At 44.0% G+C, this 16,649-nt stretch overlaps 1 protein-coding gene across 1 annotated transcript in view; it reads right to left on the bottom strand.

Annotated features, from left to right (window-relative positions):
* The window catches only part of CATSPERE (catsper channel auxiliary subunit epsilon), a 105,568-nt gene that overhangs the window by 70,134 nt on the left and 18,785 nt on the right, over nt 1-16,649 (bottom strand). Inside the window, exons 5-6 of the mRNA XM_030558353.1 lie at nt 13,847-13,935; nt 700-730 (exon numbers count right to left, since the gene is read on the bottom strand). Of these exons, the coding sequence (XP_030414213.1) occupies nt 700-730; nt 13,847-13,935 (120 nt within the window). The remainder of the gene's footprint in view (nt 1-699; nt 731-13,846; nt 13,936-16,649) is intronic.

Below are 16,649 nucleotides of genomic sequence, written 5' to 3'. Positions count from 1 at the left end.
TAAACAGCCCAGGAGCCTGAGTCCCAAGAGCCTGAGCCAGCTGACATGGGCCAGCTGAGGGTGTATAATTGCAATGAAGTACCCTTAGGATCTTGGCATCTGCCCCTGAGTAGAGGGGCAGGTTTGGATAACTGTGTAGCTGCTCTTTCAGAGGCGGCTGAGCACAACACCCCTAATTCTAAGGGAGTCCAACCAGGCTGTGCCTGTTTGGCAGCTCCATATACAGATGCAACAGTGCCATGAATTTGGTCCATAATCAATAAAGGTGAATGTTCTTTTAGTTTCCATATTTTCCCAGCCAAACACAATCTCTCTAATAGAAAAAAAGAAAGACGGAGGGCATGAGAAATGATTAAATATGTAATTTGCTTATACTAGCTTTGGCAAATGTTGTGAAATAACAAAGCATTTTACAAAGTGAATGATAGACCATAACATTTTATGGTATATTAAAATTTTTATCCAAACTCACTAAAAAAACCTCTAGCTTGGGCATGAAACATGCATTTCACAATGCTCCAGAAAACACAAATATATAGAAGAAGAATAAAGAAAGGGTTGGCTGAAGTCCACTGACCTTTCCTTCTGACTGGACTAAATTTGTATCAAATCACTGTTTTTGGAGAAGTGAGAAATAACTTCTGAGTTAAAGTTAGTTAAAACATTAAGCAAAAGATAGCACTTAAAAATTAAATTTACCTGGCTATCATTTTTTGAGGATGGAACGGAGCTACAAAAATAAAATAAAATAACAGTTACTTTTATAAGTAACAACCACTGCTTTGTAAAAGAAAAAGAAAGGTTACTTACCTTACAGTAATTGTAGTTCTTTGAAATGTTCTGTACATTCTGACCCCACTCTTAGCATGCATGCACCCCATATGTTGGAGTTCAGAATGTTCTAATCAGCAGTGTCCATTTGGCACTGGATGCCCTTGTGCACTCCTCTCCCCAAGCACATAATGGGCAGAGCATTCCCAACCACCACTCAGTTCCTTCATGGCACAGAATCCCAGTTAAAAACTCAGAGCGACAGAGCTGAAGGGTGGATCATGGTGTGAGTTTATTGACATGAACTGTGACTGTATAGATCATTGTTGCAACCAGGGTCCTATGGTTCACCAGGTCTTGCACAAAGGAGGTGAAGTGGGATGTCTATGTAAAAGTTGTAGTTTGCTGGTTATGATTATGCTGTCTGTACGAGCGTATCATTTTTGTATTTGAAGTTATGAATATTGGCTATGTACTTGTATCCCCTTCTCAGAAAGTGCCCAATCAAGAAACACTTAACTGACAATGGACTTTGGTAGATGCCAATCCACATCTGAACTTTCCGGGAATGTTCAAACTAACATGTAAACAATGGCATCAGCCTGCAAAAGCTGAATCATTCATGGACATGTGACTTGTCCAGGTGGCTACAAACTCCATCTTGTTGCTGTGACTTTGCACAGAAGAACAAAGGGATTTCCGCCCAAAAGAGAGAGAATATAAAGGGCCCTAGAGGCACTGTGGGGCTAAGGGTCTCACAGCCCAAGCTTCAGCCAGAGTAGGAACATCTACACTGCTATTTTTAGCCCTATTGTGTGATCCCGAGTCAGTTGGTCCAGACTCTGAGGCATGCTGACATGTTTTTTCTTTGCAGTGTAGTCATACTCATAATTACTCTGTCTGTATGGAAGACTGTCTACAGAGGACCAGCAATCAGAGCCTGAATTTCTTTCAATTTCCATGCATAAGTGATTGTCATTGGGAACACCACAGTGATGGTCAGGTGATTAAGTGAACACGATGGCATGAGTTCAAACAGACAACCAATCAACTAGGTAATGTGTAATGTGAAAATGTGTAATAACCCCTCCAGGAACCTGTGAGCAACAGTGTGTGAAAAGACACAGTAATTTTGGATGGGTTGATGATGAGCAGATATTGCTGTTAAATGCATTTAGACTGAACTAATCGATAATCCTGAATGCTTTAAAGATATAATCCATTATATCAGGAATCAAAGATCCTAATGGGCTAAGCTGTCATTGAGCTGCCCAAGAGAAAAAATGTTTCCATTCTGAACCATATTTGTGCCAAGTGGAGGGCTTTCTGGTCTGTAAAAGCAAATCTCAGATTTGTGCAGATCAACTTCTGTCTACTGATGTTAGCCATGCAACAGCCATGCTGTCAGATGTAGAGGCAATAGGTCTGCAAGAAGCACTAGACCATGATTTTGAGAGACTATATTTGGCAGAGATAGAAATGTTATCTATGGTTAGTTCGGGAGAGGTAGAAGTTCTGAATAACAAAATTGGTGTGGCTATGCTGGAGCTATTAAAATCAGACATATCTTGTCTTGCCTCACTTTTCAAAGGATCCGTGGACTGAACAGAAATGGTGAGAAGGCATACATTCATGGAAAAGTGCTGGATATAGACAGGGGTGAAAGTAAGTCCAGTGACTTACCAATACACTGGGGCCAGCTCTGACCTCTGGAAGGGGCGAGGATAAGGGAGTCGGAGACAGCTCCAGCTCACCTTGTAAGGTAAGTGCCTCCCCACTGGGGTAGCAGCAGCAGCGGCAGCAGCCCGGGGCTCTGGAGGCTATTTAAAGGGCCTGGCCCCCCCCGCTTCTACCCTCCGAGCCCTGTAAATAGTCGCTGGAGCCCTGGGGAAGTGGTGGGGCTCCAGCAGCTATTTAAAGGACCGGGGCGGCAGAGGCAGCTGGAGCCCTGGCCCTTTTAAATAGCCCCTTGAGCCCCTCCGCTACCCTGGGCTCTGGGGACTATTTAAAGGGCCTGGGGCTCCCGTGCTTCTACAACCCCGGCCCTTTAAATAGCTTCCAGAACCCTGGAGTAGCGGTGGTGGGGCTCCAGCGGCTATTTAAAGGGCCAGGACGGTAGAAGCAGCAGAAGCCCCGGCCTTTTTAAATGCCCCCAGAGCCCCGCAGCCCCACTCCAGGGCTCCAGCAGTGGGGCTCTGGTGGCAATTTAAAGGGCCTGGGGCTCCAGCCCCTGCTGGGATCCCCAGGCCCTTTAAATTGCCCCTTGGGGAAGCCAGGCTGCTTCCCCAGGGGTGTACTGGCTAACTTTCACCTCTGGATATAGACCTCACTCATTGCCCCTTGAGAGCAAAAGCTGCGAGACTTCCTGTTTTCCCTGGTCACAAACAGATCTACCCATGAGACTACTCATTTTTGAAAGAACTGATGCAGAATGAAGTCTTTTAGGGACCACTCAGACATCAGCATCACTCTTTTGATCAGATGATCTGCCAAGCTAAACCCAGGGTTGTGAGTTCAATCCCTGAGGGGGCCATTTAGGGATCTGGGGCAAAAATCTGTCTGTGGATTGGTCCTGCTTTGAGCAGGGGGTTGGACTAGATGACCTCCTGAGGTCCCTTCCAACCTTGAGATTCTATGATTCTAAATAGTTGTTATCCCCTGGAATACATAAAGGCTGACTTGATACTGAATACACCATTCCTGTAGAAATAAATCATCTAGTAAATAAGAAAAACATAGTTCACCATTTTCTAACATAATAAAAACTAAAAGTTAACTTACATTTATTTTGATTTTTAAGATACACAAATGCTTAAATAAATGTGTACAAATATAGTATCCTCCTGTGATACTTTCTCAATATGTGCAGGACTGTGGGTGGCCTTGTTACCCCCTGTCTCTAGCATGAGAGTCTCTCTCCCCTCAGGACTCTGCCAGTCCAATCCTTGCCTTGCAGTTAACATTAGATGGACCCCAACCTTTTGGGCCTCCTTGAAAACAAAAACATTCCTCTCCTGTATCCAGCCTATCACTGGATACCACAGAAATTACCAATTACTCCAGAGAGACAGTATGCAAACCATCCTGTTAGCTCAGCTGAGGACAAACACTTTACTTTAGTATTACAGCACTGAGATGAATTTATAGCAAAACCAAGAAACAGAAATGGTTACAAATGAAACAAAAGTATAATACACTTATAAGAGCTACATATGACCTTATCAGGCTCCAGTCTTTGTCTAAAGAACTTTTGTTCACCCACAGCCACTTCTCAGTGTCACTAACTCACGTGACTGGGGATTCACCATTTATGGATGCAAAGAGTGCTGACCTCTTTGTTCCCTCAGTTACGGATAACTAAAATGTCTTTTTGCTTCTTCTTATACATCCTGAAATTTATTGTCTTTGTCATCAGAGTCAGGATGAAGCCCTGGAGTTCAGAATCCAGTGCCCTCCCTGCTCATTTCACATCCATATGTTAATTGTTCCTCCTCCTTACCTCTGATGCAAATAAACTGTCAATTGTCTCTGGCATTATCATGCTAAATTTATATTACAGAAAGGTTTCAGAGTAGCAGCCGTGTTAGTCTGTTTCCGCAAAAAGAACAGGAGTACTTGTGGCACCTTAGAGGCTAACAAGCATGCTGAAATAAATTTGTTAGTCTCTAAGGTGCCACAAGTACTCCTGTTCTTATTACAGAAAGGGAGATAACTATCTTCCCTCCTGTTTGGAAGAAAATCTGATTCCCCCTTTGTTTGGGTACACACGTTAAAGCATACTATCTGTAAGTATCCATAATTCCTCTGTTAATACATACATTTCACAATGTCATTAATGACCAGTTTGTGACCCACTTTCATTTGATATCTCACACCACATTCTTTATACATAAATATAATGACAGCAACATGTTAGGCACAGTAAATTTGTCAGGCTTCTTGGAACTGCTATTACATGACAGTGAACCCTTTGCCAGTGGGTATTTAGGGGCTGTTAGGGTCACACTTCCTGGTTAGAAAATAGAAGTCCCAAATTTAGTGTAAAAGTTGTTATTTTTTATTATTATTAGTTATTACATTCTTCTCACACCAGTACTGGTGCATAGGGCTGAAACTAGTCTCTTCCATCCTTCTCTCATGTACTGCTGCCTCCATCTGTTCAATATTATTGAGAATGACTGTTCTGCCCTCCCTGCTAAGGGTTTTTCTTAAAGTTTCTCTTGGGGGCCCATGTTTCCTCACACCAGTTGGTTTCTACTTGACAGATTCATGTGGGAGTCTGTGTGTTGGCATCCAGAGTACATGTCCCAAATATGTCCAACACTTCTTTCTAATTCTAGTGGAGATGAAGTTATATTTAGTTGCAAATCAACTTTTAGCCAATGAGAATCAACCTTTCTTTAGGAAAAGAACTAAAAAGTACAAATGCAAAAAAAAGATTAAAATTTATTATTTAAATCAAAGTTTCCTGCTTGCTGATTTAAATATTATTAAAATAGGTAATTTAAGTCACTTGATTTAAATCAATCCAACTTGTGTGGCAGTCATAACCAAAGTACCTGGGGTAGGAGGAGTATAAAAATACTAATACCTTTTGGATGGGACTTGATATCTGTTGTCCTCTCTCTTAAATATTGCAGAGAGTGACACAGGTATAGCCCACAGATTTTTGGTCAAGTCCATAAGACCTTCATTTATTGACATTGCAACACAACCCTGAGGTACTAGCCGAAGAATATAAAAAAAAATGTATAAGATTTCCCTCAATCACCTCAAGAGGAATCTCAAGCATCTCTGCCATCCTCTTCAAAAGATCTCAGAATGCTCTAAAGTCATTCTCTGTAAACTGGTCCCCTGTTCTGGTCTGGTGCTTCTCTTCCTCTGTTAAAATGTCCTGTTTGCAAGGGACCCCACCCCAACCCAGTGGCCCCCACCCTGAGTTCACTCACTAGCTTTGCCGGCCTTGGGCTGCTGCAGCAGCTCAGCAGGGAGTAGCCGTCTTTCGGAGGCATCAGAGAGCCAGAACGTCCCGCTTGTGGCAGCAGTGACCCCAGCCACGGAGGAACCGGTGCGGTGAAGGGGGGCAGCAGACCTGCAAAGGTGGTGGCGCTGCTAGCATGGTGAAGCTGCACCCTCCCAGCCCCTTCTGCCCAGGCTGAGGCCCGGCACCCTCCCAGGGGCTCCTGCAGGCTTCAGTGGATGTATGCGGGCGCCAGCCCTCATGTGCCCCCTGGTTCCCCCCTCACCTAGGGTTACCATATTTCAACAATCAAAAAAGAGGGGAGAGCCCTGCCCTAGCCTAGCCCCCATCCACTCCCTGCCACTTCCCACTCCGACTGCCCCTGTCAGAACCCCCAATCCCCCCCACTCCTTGTCCCCTGACTGCCCTCTCCTGGGACCCCTGCCCCTAACTTCCCCCCAGAACCCCAGCCCCTACCTAAGCCTCCCTGCTCCTTGTCCCCTGACTGCCCCCTCCTGAGACCCCCACACTCTAATTGCCCCACTAGGACCCTACCCCCTACCTGTCCCCTGACTTATTCACACCCCTACCCTGAGACAGACCCCTGGGACTCCCACGCCCCATCCAACCACTCCCCGCCCTCTGACAGGACCCCCAGAACTCCCGACTCATCCAACCCTCCCTCTGCTCCCTGACTGCCCCCTGGGACTCCCCTTACCATGCCCATGCTGATCAGACACTGGCTCCATGTGGAGGCAAAATTCCATGTGGAGTGCTGAGGCAGCGGGAGGGAGGGAGCTGCGGAAGGAGCAGTGGCTCCCACTTCTGGGAGCCGCAAAACCCGAGCGTGGTGAGGAGTGACCCAGAGGGCACGCCTGCCACCGGTCTGGGGTCCTGGCTGCCAGCCCTGCTCAGCCTCCTGCCGGCCTGGGGTTCCATTCACTCAGCCGGCAGTGGGCTGAGTGGGGCCAGCAGCTGGGACCCCAGCTGGCAGCCGTGTGGCCAGGCAAAATCGGCTTGTGTGCCACCTTTGGCTCGTGTGCCGACCCCTGCCCTAGACCAACTAGTTAGGGTAACTCAAGTCTATTCTACAGAGTTAGGTCAATGTAAGGCAGCTTACGTCAACCTAACTATGTAAGTATTTATACTACAATTTTGCTCCCGCCGACATAACTGCCTCACTACACTGACTTAATAACTCCACCTTCACAAGAGGCATAGGTAACAGTAATGTAGTTAGGTCAATGCAGTGTCAGTGTAGACATGTGTTGCTTACAACCATTGTTACTGGCTCTCAAAAGCCATGCCACAATGCTCCTCATTGACAGTATAATTGATACAAACACTCCTGGTGAGGACGCACACAAGGAGCAAAGTGTAGACACACATAAGCGATGTAATTACTTTGGCAGCTGTATGCCGACATAAGTTAGATCAACTTAGGACCTGTCTACACTGCCTTTTACAGCGCTGAAACTTTCTCACTCAGAGCTGTGAAAAAAACACCTCCCTGAGCACTGCAAGTTTCAGTGCTGTAAAGTGGCAGTGTAGACAGTACTCTCAGGGCTGGTAGCTACTCCCCTCGTGGAGGCGGATACCATAGGCTGGGGGAGGCTGTGCCTCCCCAGACAGTCAGGCATGGCCCCACCCACCAATGTTCCCTTTAATTTTTTACATTCATGTGCAGAATGAATTTTGTTATGTGCACCAATATGGAGGAGATGTGTGGTGCAGGGCCGCCCAGAGGATTCAGGGGGCCAGGGGCAAAGCAATTTCAGGGGCCCCTTCCATAAAAAAATTGCAATACTATAGAATACTATATTCTCGTGGGGGACCCTGTGGGGCCCGGGGCAAATTGCCCCACTTGCCCCCTCCAGGCAGCCCTGGGAAAAATAAACATTTAAAAACCTTCTGCATCTCGGCACAAACCCAGTTTGAGAAAATTTCAAGTCACCTTTACAAGGTATCACTGGTTCTCAGCATCAGCTAGTGCTAAAAGGCACTAAAGCTCATTAAAAGGGTTGGACAAATATTTTCCGTCAAAACTTTTTTTTGATTGAAAATTGGGATTTTTTTAAAAAGCAGATAAAATCACGGACAGTGTCTGCTTTCCTTCAAAATGTGTCGTGGTTTTTTTAATTGAAAAGCTGAAATTAGTCTGCCAAAATCTGAACATGGTTTGGGGTTTCAGAAGTGTGTGGCCAAATATTTGCTGCTTGCTGTGTTTGATTGTTTAAAGAAACAACAGAAAAATTCTGCTTAAAAAGAATCCAAAACTTTTGAACCATCTCAGCTTGAACCAACCATGCCTGAGCCCATCCAGTCAGAGATGTTTCTAGGTTACTCTGCTGGCTTCCTTGACTCATATCTGTCTCCACAACTTTGGGTTCATTTAGGTTAGAACATAAGAATGGCCATACTGGGTCAGACCAAAGGTCCATCCAGCCCAGTATCCTGTCTACTGACAGTGGCCAATGCTAGGTGCCACAGAGGGAGTGAATCTAACAGGTAATAATCAAATGATCTCTCTCCTGCCATCCGTCTCCACCCTCTGACAAACAGAGGCTAGGGACACCATTTCTTACCTATCCTGGATAACAGCCATTAATGAACTTAACCTCTATGAATTTATCTGTTTCCTAGAGACTGGCTCCATGGGGTCCCTCACAAACTGGAAACGGTTACTGTGGGTTTGTCTTTAGTATAGCTTATGTAAATACTCCACGAACTGAGCATTTGAGCTTGTTCCAGAATCTGGGATGAGCCTATGTTGTGAAAACTGAAATGCTCAAAATAGCATATACATGTGAATGGACACAGGGTGCTAAAATTAAATTAACCCAAGGGTTCTCAAACTGGGGGTCGGGACCCCTCAGGGGGTCACGAGGTTATTACTGGGGGTCACGAGCTGTCAGCCTCCACCTCAAACCCTGCATTGCGGCCAGCATTTATAATAGGGTTAAATATATTAAAAAAGTGTTTTTAATTTATAAGGGGGGGCATGTCGAACTCAGAGGTTTGCTATGTGAAAGGAGTCACCAGTACAAAAGTTTGAGAACGACTGAATTAACCCCTCTGAAGCCTTGGGGAATGCAGGGGAGGGGGCTCTTCCTTGGTAGGGTTGAGAAGGAGGTAGGTGGTGTAGGATATTGCTCTTCTCATACGATTCCTCCCCCATAGCTCTCCTGGCTCTATCAATGTTATTCTAAAGTGGATAATTTTAATGAAGCTACCCTCCCCTGACATGAATTTCCCTATGGCACAGAAATTAAATGTAGACTATAATTTGGCATTTGAGAAGTGAAAGGGATGGTAGCCCTAAGGGAAAAGATAACAGCTTGGATCTTTGTGTTAAACAGCTGTCTGCAAGCCTCAAACTGCTAAATGAAGTTTAGGGTAGGGAAGGCTGTGCCTCCCCAAACAGCCTGGCCCTGCCCCCTATCCAACCCCCACCCACATCCTGCCCCCCAACTGTCCCCCTCAGAATCCCCGACCCATCCTGCTTCTTGTCCCCTGAGCGCTGATGGATTTTGCTAGCCAGAGGCTCACTATGACCCTCCACATAGTCTTCCTCTCTCTAGAGGCAAGGGTCACAACTTACTGAGCCATTTTCATCATAAGCCAACAAGGGACATGAGGAGAAGCAACGCTCCCTCGCATAGTCTCTGTTGTCTCCCAGTCTTAGTGATAAATCAGGGATGGGAGGGGGGACCCTGGGCCCACCTTCTACTCCAGGATCCAGCCCAGGGCCTAAAATTAGCAGCTATGGCAGCTGACTTTTTGGAAATAGGACATGTACAATTCTCTGAGCCACTTCCCCACAGGAGCCCTCACTCAGTATCTCCTTCACTGTTACCTCAGGGCCTCCTTCCTTGCACCTGATATGGATTTGTACTGCTTCATTCCTCCAGCAGCACAACTTCCTCATATAGCTCCTAACACCCACACGTCACTGACTAACTGGGAGGCTTTTAACTAGTTCCAGCCAGCCCTTGATTGGCTTCAGGTATCCCAATCAATCTAGCTATCTCCATTGCCTTCTAGAAGGATCTTAATTGGCCCCAGGTGTCTTGATTAATCTGGAGCAACTGCCATTTGGTTACCATGGTACCAGGGATTTGTTTAGCCTAGGGCTAACATACCTGTTCCTCACTACTTTACTTAGTCATCTGGTCTTGCCCCATCACAGTACATCTACACTGTGATCAAAAATCCTGGGCACCCGAGTCTCAGAGCCCGAGTCAGCTGACAAGGGCTCACAGAGCTTCACTACAAATTGCAGTGTAGGTGTTCGGGCTCAGGCTGGAGCCTGGGTTCTGACTCTCCCCTCTTGTGGGGTTTTATAGTCCAGGTTCCAGCCTGAGCTCAAACATCTGCACTGCCATTTTATAGCCTTGTAGTCCAAGAACCATGAGACTGAGCCAGCTGACCTGAGCCAGCCACAGCTGTGCCACAGGTCTTTTATCACAGTGTAGACATACCCAGAGTGTTACAGCTAAACACAAGGTGAAAAAGACTGTCTAGTAGAGGGGTCAGCAACCTTTCAGAAGCGGTGTGCCAAGTCTTCATTTATTCACTCTAATTTAAGGGTTTGCGTGCCAGTAATACATTTTAAAGTTCTTAGAAGGTCTCTTTCTATAAGTCTATAATATATAACTAAACTTTTGTTGTATGTAAAGTAAATACGATTTTTAAAATGTTTAGGAAGCTTCATTTAAAATTAAATTAAAATGCAGAGCCCCCTAGACTGGAGGCCAGGACCCGGGCAGTGTGAGTGCCACTGAAAATCAGCTTGTGTGCTGCCTTCGGCACACATGCCATAGGTTGCCTACCCCTGGTCTAGGATAAACAGTTAACACATAGAAGAAATTACCTCATCTATCTTGTCTCTCTAATATCCTGGGACCAACATGGCTACAACATTTCAAACAACTTTTATGTACTGACAACTGGAAACAATAGGAAGACATCACCCAAGGTTGTATGGCCAGGTCTATCAGAAGTTCAGACGACATGTAGGCTGATGGGTTTCCCTGGGACTGACTGCAAAAGCAAGAGTTAGGGGATTGATTGGTTGCAGCTATGTTTGTTTGGGTGTGAGAGGCAGAAAGCCAGACAAGCAGTTTGAGCGTGGCCCTGATGGGGAGCAAAGAGAGAGAGAGTTTCTTGGAGTACATTACATACAAGAAAGACAAGCTTGGAAAATGAGACCCAGGAAACTGCCTGCTGTTGTTTGTTTCTACTATGTTGAAGGAAACAGGACTTTGTGTACATTCTTTGTAAATAAACAGGACTGCATCAAATAAATATACAGCTAATATCATCATCAATGTATCCTCTTATCAAAAACAACTCAACAAACGTTGGAAATCTTATGAAAAAAGATTTGATTTGCAGGACACATTTTAAGAGATTCAATAGACGATGCATGTTTTCAGGCCCTGGAAGGGAAAGTTGATGGTAGAAGAATGCAAGACAGAAAAAAGAGCTAGGATGGACGATGTATTCGGGTGGATCAAAAGGACTATTCATCCACAAAATGATTAGCAGAGGACCATACAGAATGGGCTAACATGGTTGCAAACATCTAGTAACAGAGATGCCATATAAGAAGAAGTACAGAAACAATCTGGCAAGTCCTCAAATGTGGGCTAACTGTTCCTCCCAAAAAGGGACAACATAGGCTACTGTCTTGACCTGGACCTTGCCAGTTTTATTCAGAAAGCTAAGAAGAATTTTTCAGCAAAGTTTGAAGAAAATTGGTTAAGCTGTCTTATTGCTAGGTTTTGAGTTGCGAGTCATTAAAATATCACCCTCATAGAAACACTGACTTACATCTGGCATTTCTTTATGTCCCACTAGCACAAAAATGGCTTATTCCTACTCTGACAAACTTTACACATAGTAAAAAGAAACTCTATATATGAGCAAAATAGGTTGTAATTAAGTAAAGTTATTAATTAATGTTTTATCTAGTTTTACTCCTCTGGGAATTCTGCACCACTATGCACATTCAGAATTCATGTCCCCTGCAGATTTTTTTCTCTGCAGAAAATACATTCTGCCAGAGAGGTGCTGTAACTACATCTTTTGCCCACCAGGGGCTACTGTGGAGCCAGAACAGAGGGCAACTGGCTCACGGTGGTAGCACCCAAGCGGGAGGAGGAGTGGCTGCATTCCTCAAAGCAATATGCCCGCTGGGCCAGGTGAGGAGGCACAGACAGAATGGGACACATGAGGCTTCTGGGGGAGCCACACAGACTGGGCTAGTGGGCGGAGATAGACTGAGACTGGGACTGAATGGGAATGGGGGTATAGGGAAACATGGGGGTGGGAGTGGCAGTGGGGGTGCAGGGACACATGGGGCGAGGTGCAGGGACATCTGGGGATAGAGGGAGGGGTGCAGGGACACACGGGGATCAGGGTGGCCGAATGGGGGTGCTGGGACACATGGTGACTGGAGGAAGAGGGGTGGCCAAGTAGGGGTGCAGAGGCACATGGGGATGAGGGAAGAGGGGAGGCCAAGTGGTGGAGCAGACACACGTGGGGACTGGGGCAGATATGCCTGACTCAAAACCCTCCAGGTTTATTCCCAGCAATTACTTCCCTCTCCCTCAGCTCCTGAGGGGTGCGGGAAATACATTTCTGTATTGTAGTTTAAATGAATTATTATTCAAAGTTCTGTATTAATATGCCTAGTAAGGAATCTATTTGTCAAAAATCATTTCCTGAATCTTTTTGTTGGCTGGATTTTACAGACACACTTGCTGACAGGTATTCTGAAATAAATTACAAAAATAATTGAAATTGGCGTAATTATATTGTTTTATTTTGATAAATAAAATATGCAGAATTTTAAAATATTATGCATAGAATTCTTAATTTTTTGTCACATAATTTCCCCAGGAGTGCTAATTTTAATGGCTACATTGTGTTTATGAGCAGCTTGCCCTCTGGTAGTGGACTGCATTTTAGAGAGAAAAAAGGATTCTGTCTATTCATTACAACTCTAACAGATTTCCCTTAGCTTAGGAGGTAGCGATCTGGGGAGAAGTCCTTGCCCCACTGAAGTTAATGGGCATTTTGTCTTGACTTCAATTAGGCCAGGATTTCACCTCTATATTCTTGGTACTAAATTACAGAAGTTCTAGTCCCAGCTGTGCACATGTGTGTGGTTTAGCCACTAATTAATCATTTACAACAATGGATTTGTTGTTTCCAACTGTTTTTCTGGAAAGTAGAAAGAAAACTGGTCAATCTTTTTTTGTGTAATTAAAAATGACCCTAAATATTGAGCCATTCAACAGCAGTTCCATAGAGTTTGTCTACACATAAACTGTAACGCCTCAGTGAAGATGCTGACAGAAGGGGTTCTCCTGTTGGCGTAAGTACTCCAGCTCCCCAAAAGGTGGTAGCTGGATCAACAGGAGAATTCTACTGTTGCTGTCTACATTGGGAGTTAGGTTGGTTTAACTTGTTCTCTCTGGGCTGTGGATTTTTCACACCCCTGAGTGACACAGTTATTCTGACCTAATTCCCTCATGTTGACCAGGCCCTGGTTTAAGTTGTAATTAGAATTTTAGTGAACGGCTACATTCACTTCCCTTATAACTTTGCATGGGAAATATATTTTTTTCTAAGTTACTTTCAGGGTAAACTAAAATAGATATTCTTTTAAAGTTTCAGAGCAGTTAGTCAAACCATTTTTTAAGTAATGGATGTTTTTAAAAAAAGATACTTCTTTGCAAATTATATACAATGACTCTCATTCACTGTTGTCTTGCACTGTCCTGAAATCTGAGAAGCTACGAAGACATTACCTGACATACTGCTTGCACACACTTTGGACCAGATTCACTGGAACGCTCCAGCTTGCTTGGACTACTCAAGAAAGGCAAAGCAGCTGCAAGCCTGAATTAAACTGACACTTTTTTCTTTTATAGACAACCCTTATATCTGGCCCATACTTTTTAACTTAACTGAGCAGCATAACAAATTATCGACCATTTTTGTGTCAAATCACTAGATAAATCACAAAAGATAGCCAAATACAATTAAATTATACATCTCCAAATATATATACATGAAGAGAAGGTCTCATATGAAATCACCTACCTGTGCTCTGGAGAACTTTTCAACACATACCACAAAAAGCAATTCAACTGTTCAGAGATAGGCAAATAGCGGTCCACATCCTCAAATGTCTAAAACGGGAAAAAAACATGCTTCATGTTAATATATGATCTACATGATACCACCCTTAGGCTCTGATCATGTTAACATTTACATATGTAAGTATTTTTATGTATACAAGTAGTCCTACTGAATTCAGTGAAACTAGTCATGTGCATATGTGTTCACCGGAGTAGGGCCCTAGAGGCCAAAGATGAAATCCTAACCTGACTGAAGTCAATGGCAATTTTGCCATTGACTTCAGCTGAGCCAGGATTTCACTTCAAGTATTTTGTGTGTCCAGGTAACTACATAGAAATACTTTTATATCTCATGTTCGTTATATTTGTTTATGTATTGTTCATTACAATTCAATGCAATGTTGGTGAAGAAAGAAATGTAGGAACAGTTCAGTCATAACACAGTTTCCTCTTACCTATTCCCTTTTTATTTCCTCTTACAGCTCTCTCTTTCCTCAGCACCAAACAATAAAAAATGAACCAGATCTGATGGTGGCATCAAAGGAGCATGCTACCAGTCTCCAATTCACAGAAGGTATAAAAACACAAGAGCTGCTCGCCTGTGGGACTTCTCAGCCATTTTTCACCAAATCAAGCAGAGAGGAGCTGCATGTAGGAGCCTGATGAGGCAGGGAGAAACCTGCCTTCTTGTGCACTGATAAACCCCCAAAGAAAGGGAGAGCTACTGTTATTTTCTAAATGATCTTTACTCCTCTGTGCTTTATCCATTAAGTAAAAGAGCAATGGTAATAGAGTCCTGTGCAAAATGCCCATGTGTGTTACATACTTCACAACTATCAGTTGCCTCCTGAGAGAGTTAAACTATAACCCAAAATTCTCACACCTTCACTGGTATTCTGGGAGAGGGTGTGTTCACTGGGGTATTTTGCAGGTTAGCACTGACTCTGGGGGCTTAAGGCAGGTAGACTAAGGCATAGCAGACTGAGTATTAGTGCCCAAGAAATGTGCCAGAGAGGCCAAGGGAGGAAATAGTGCAGCAGCTTGCTGAAACCCACAAGACATTAGAACACCTAGGTATCCAAAGAACTGGATTCCCCTCACAGCACTCGGGTGGGTGGTTGGCAGGCGGGAGCATGACCAGATCTGTGACACCTTCTAAGAAACATTCCACTGGAAGAGATTTTTTTCTGTTAATCTGATTAACTGTCAAAAGTCCACATGTGTTCACTGTCCAGTATGTATGGACTTGTTTTTTTTGGGAGATCATATATTGGAATGACCTACAAATATTAGATTGTTTTGGTGAGACTTAGTAATCGTTGATCATATTCCTACCTTGGATCTTATAAAATATTTTCTGGAAGACATTCCAATTATTTGCTGCACTATCTGTGAATTCTGCTTCTTTAAAATGGTTGTTTGCATGGATTAACACTAGGTGCATGAGCTTGGACATTTTTCAATAGCAGTGCCATAGATTCCAAGCTCAGAAGGAACCACTGTGATTACCTAGTATGACACAGGCCATAGAACTTCCCCAAGATAATTTCAAGAACATATCTTTTAGAAAAACATCCAATCAATATTTAAAAATTGACAGTGTTGGATAATCCACAACCAGCTTTGGTAAATTGTTCCAATGGTTATTTGCTCTCACTGTTAAAAACGTATGCCTTATTTGTCTAGCTTCAACTTCCAGCCATTGGATCATGTTAAACCTTTCTCTGCTAGACTGAAGAGCCCATTATCAAACATCTGTCTCACATGTAGGTACATATAGACTGTAATCAAGCCATTCCTTAACCGTCTCTTTGTAAAATAAATAAATTGAGCTCTTTGAGTCTATCACTATAATCATTCTCATGGCTCTTATCTGAATACTTTCCAATTTATCAACATCCTTCTTGAATTGAGGACTCCAGAATTCGACACAGTATTCCAGCAGCTGTCATTCCAATGCCAAATACAGAGGTAAAATAACTCTCCTGTTTATGCATCCAAGGATCACGTTAGCCCTTTCAGTCACAGTGTCGCACCGGGACCTCATGTTCAGCTGATTATTCACCACAACCCTCAAATCTTTTTCAGAGCTGCTGCTTCCTAGGATAGTCCCATATCTTGTAAGTATAGACTCATAGACTCTAGGACTGGAAGGGACCTCGAGAGGTCATCGAGTCCAGTCCCCTGCCCTCATGGCAGGACCAAATACTGTCTAGACCATCCCTGATAGACATTTATCTAACCTACTCTTAAATATCTCCAGCGATGGAGATTCCACAACTTCCCTAGGCAATCTATTCCAGTGTTTAACTACCCTGACAGTTAGGAACTTTTTCCTAATGTCCAACCTAAATCTCCCTTGCTGCAGTTTAAGTCCATTGCTTCTTGTTCTACCATTGGAGGCTAAGGTGAACAAGTTTTCTCCCTCCTCCTGATGACACCCTTTTAGATACCTGAAAACTGCTATCAGGTCCCCTCTCAGTCTTCTCTTTTCCAAACTAAACAAACCCAATTCCTTCAGCCTTCCTTCATAGGTCATGTTCTCAAGACCTTTAATCATTCTTGTTGCTCTTCTCTGGACCCTCTCCAATTTCTCCACATCTTTCTTGAAATGCGGTGCCCAGAACTGGACACAATACTCCAGTTGAGGCCTAACCAGCCTACCTTCTTTGTTCCTAGATGTATACTTTTACATTTAGCCATGTTAATATGCACATTGTTCGCTTGCATCCAGTCTGTTGGGGTTACTTGTGCATCCTGCCAAA

The sequence above is a fragment of the Gopherus evgoodei genome, chromosome 3 (genome assembly GCF_007399415.2).
Source record: "Gopherus evgoodei ecotype Sinaloan lineage chromosome 3, rGopEvg1_v1.p, whole genome shotgun sequence".
Lineage (NCBI taxonomy): Eukaryota > Metazoa > Chordata > Testudines > Testudinidae > Gopherus > Gopherus evgoodei.
Note: the sequence above shows the minus strand (reverse complement) of the source record. Positions and strands in the feature narration are given on the sequence as shown.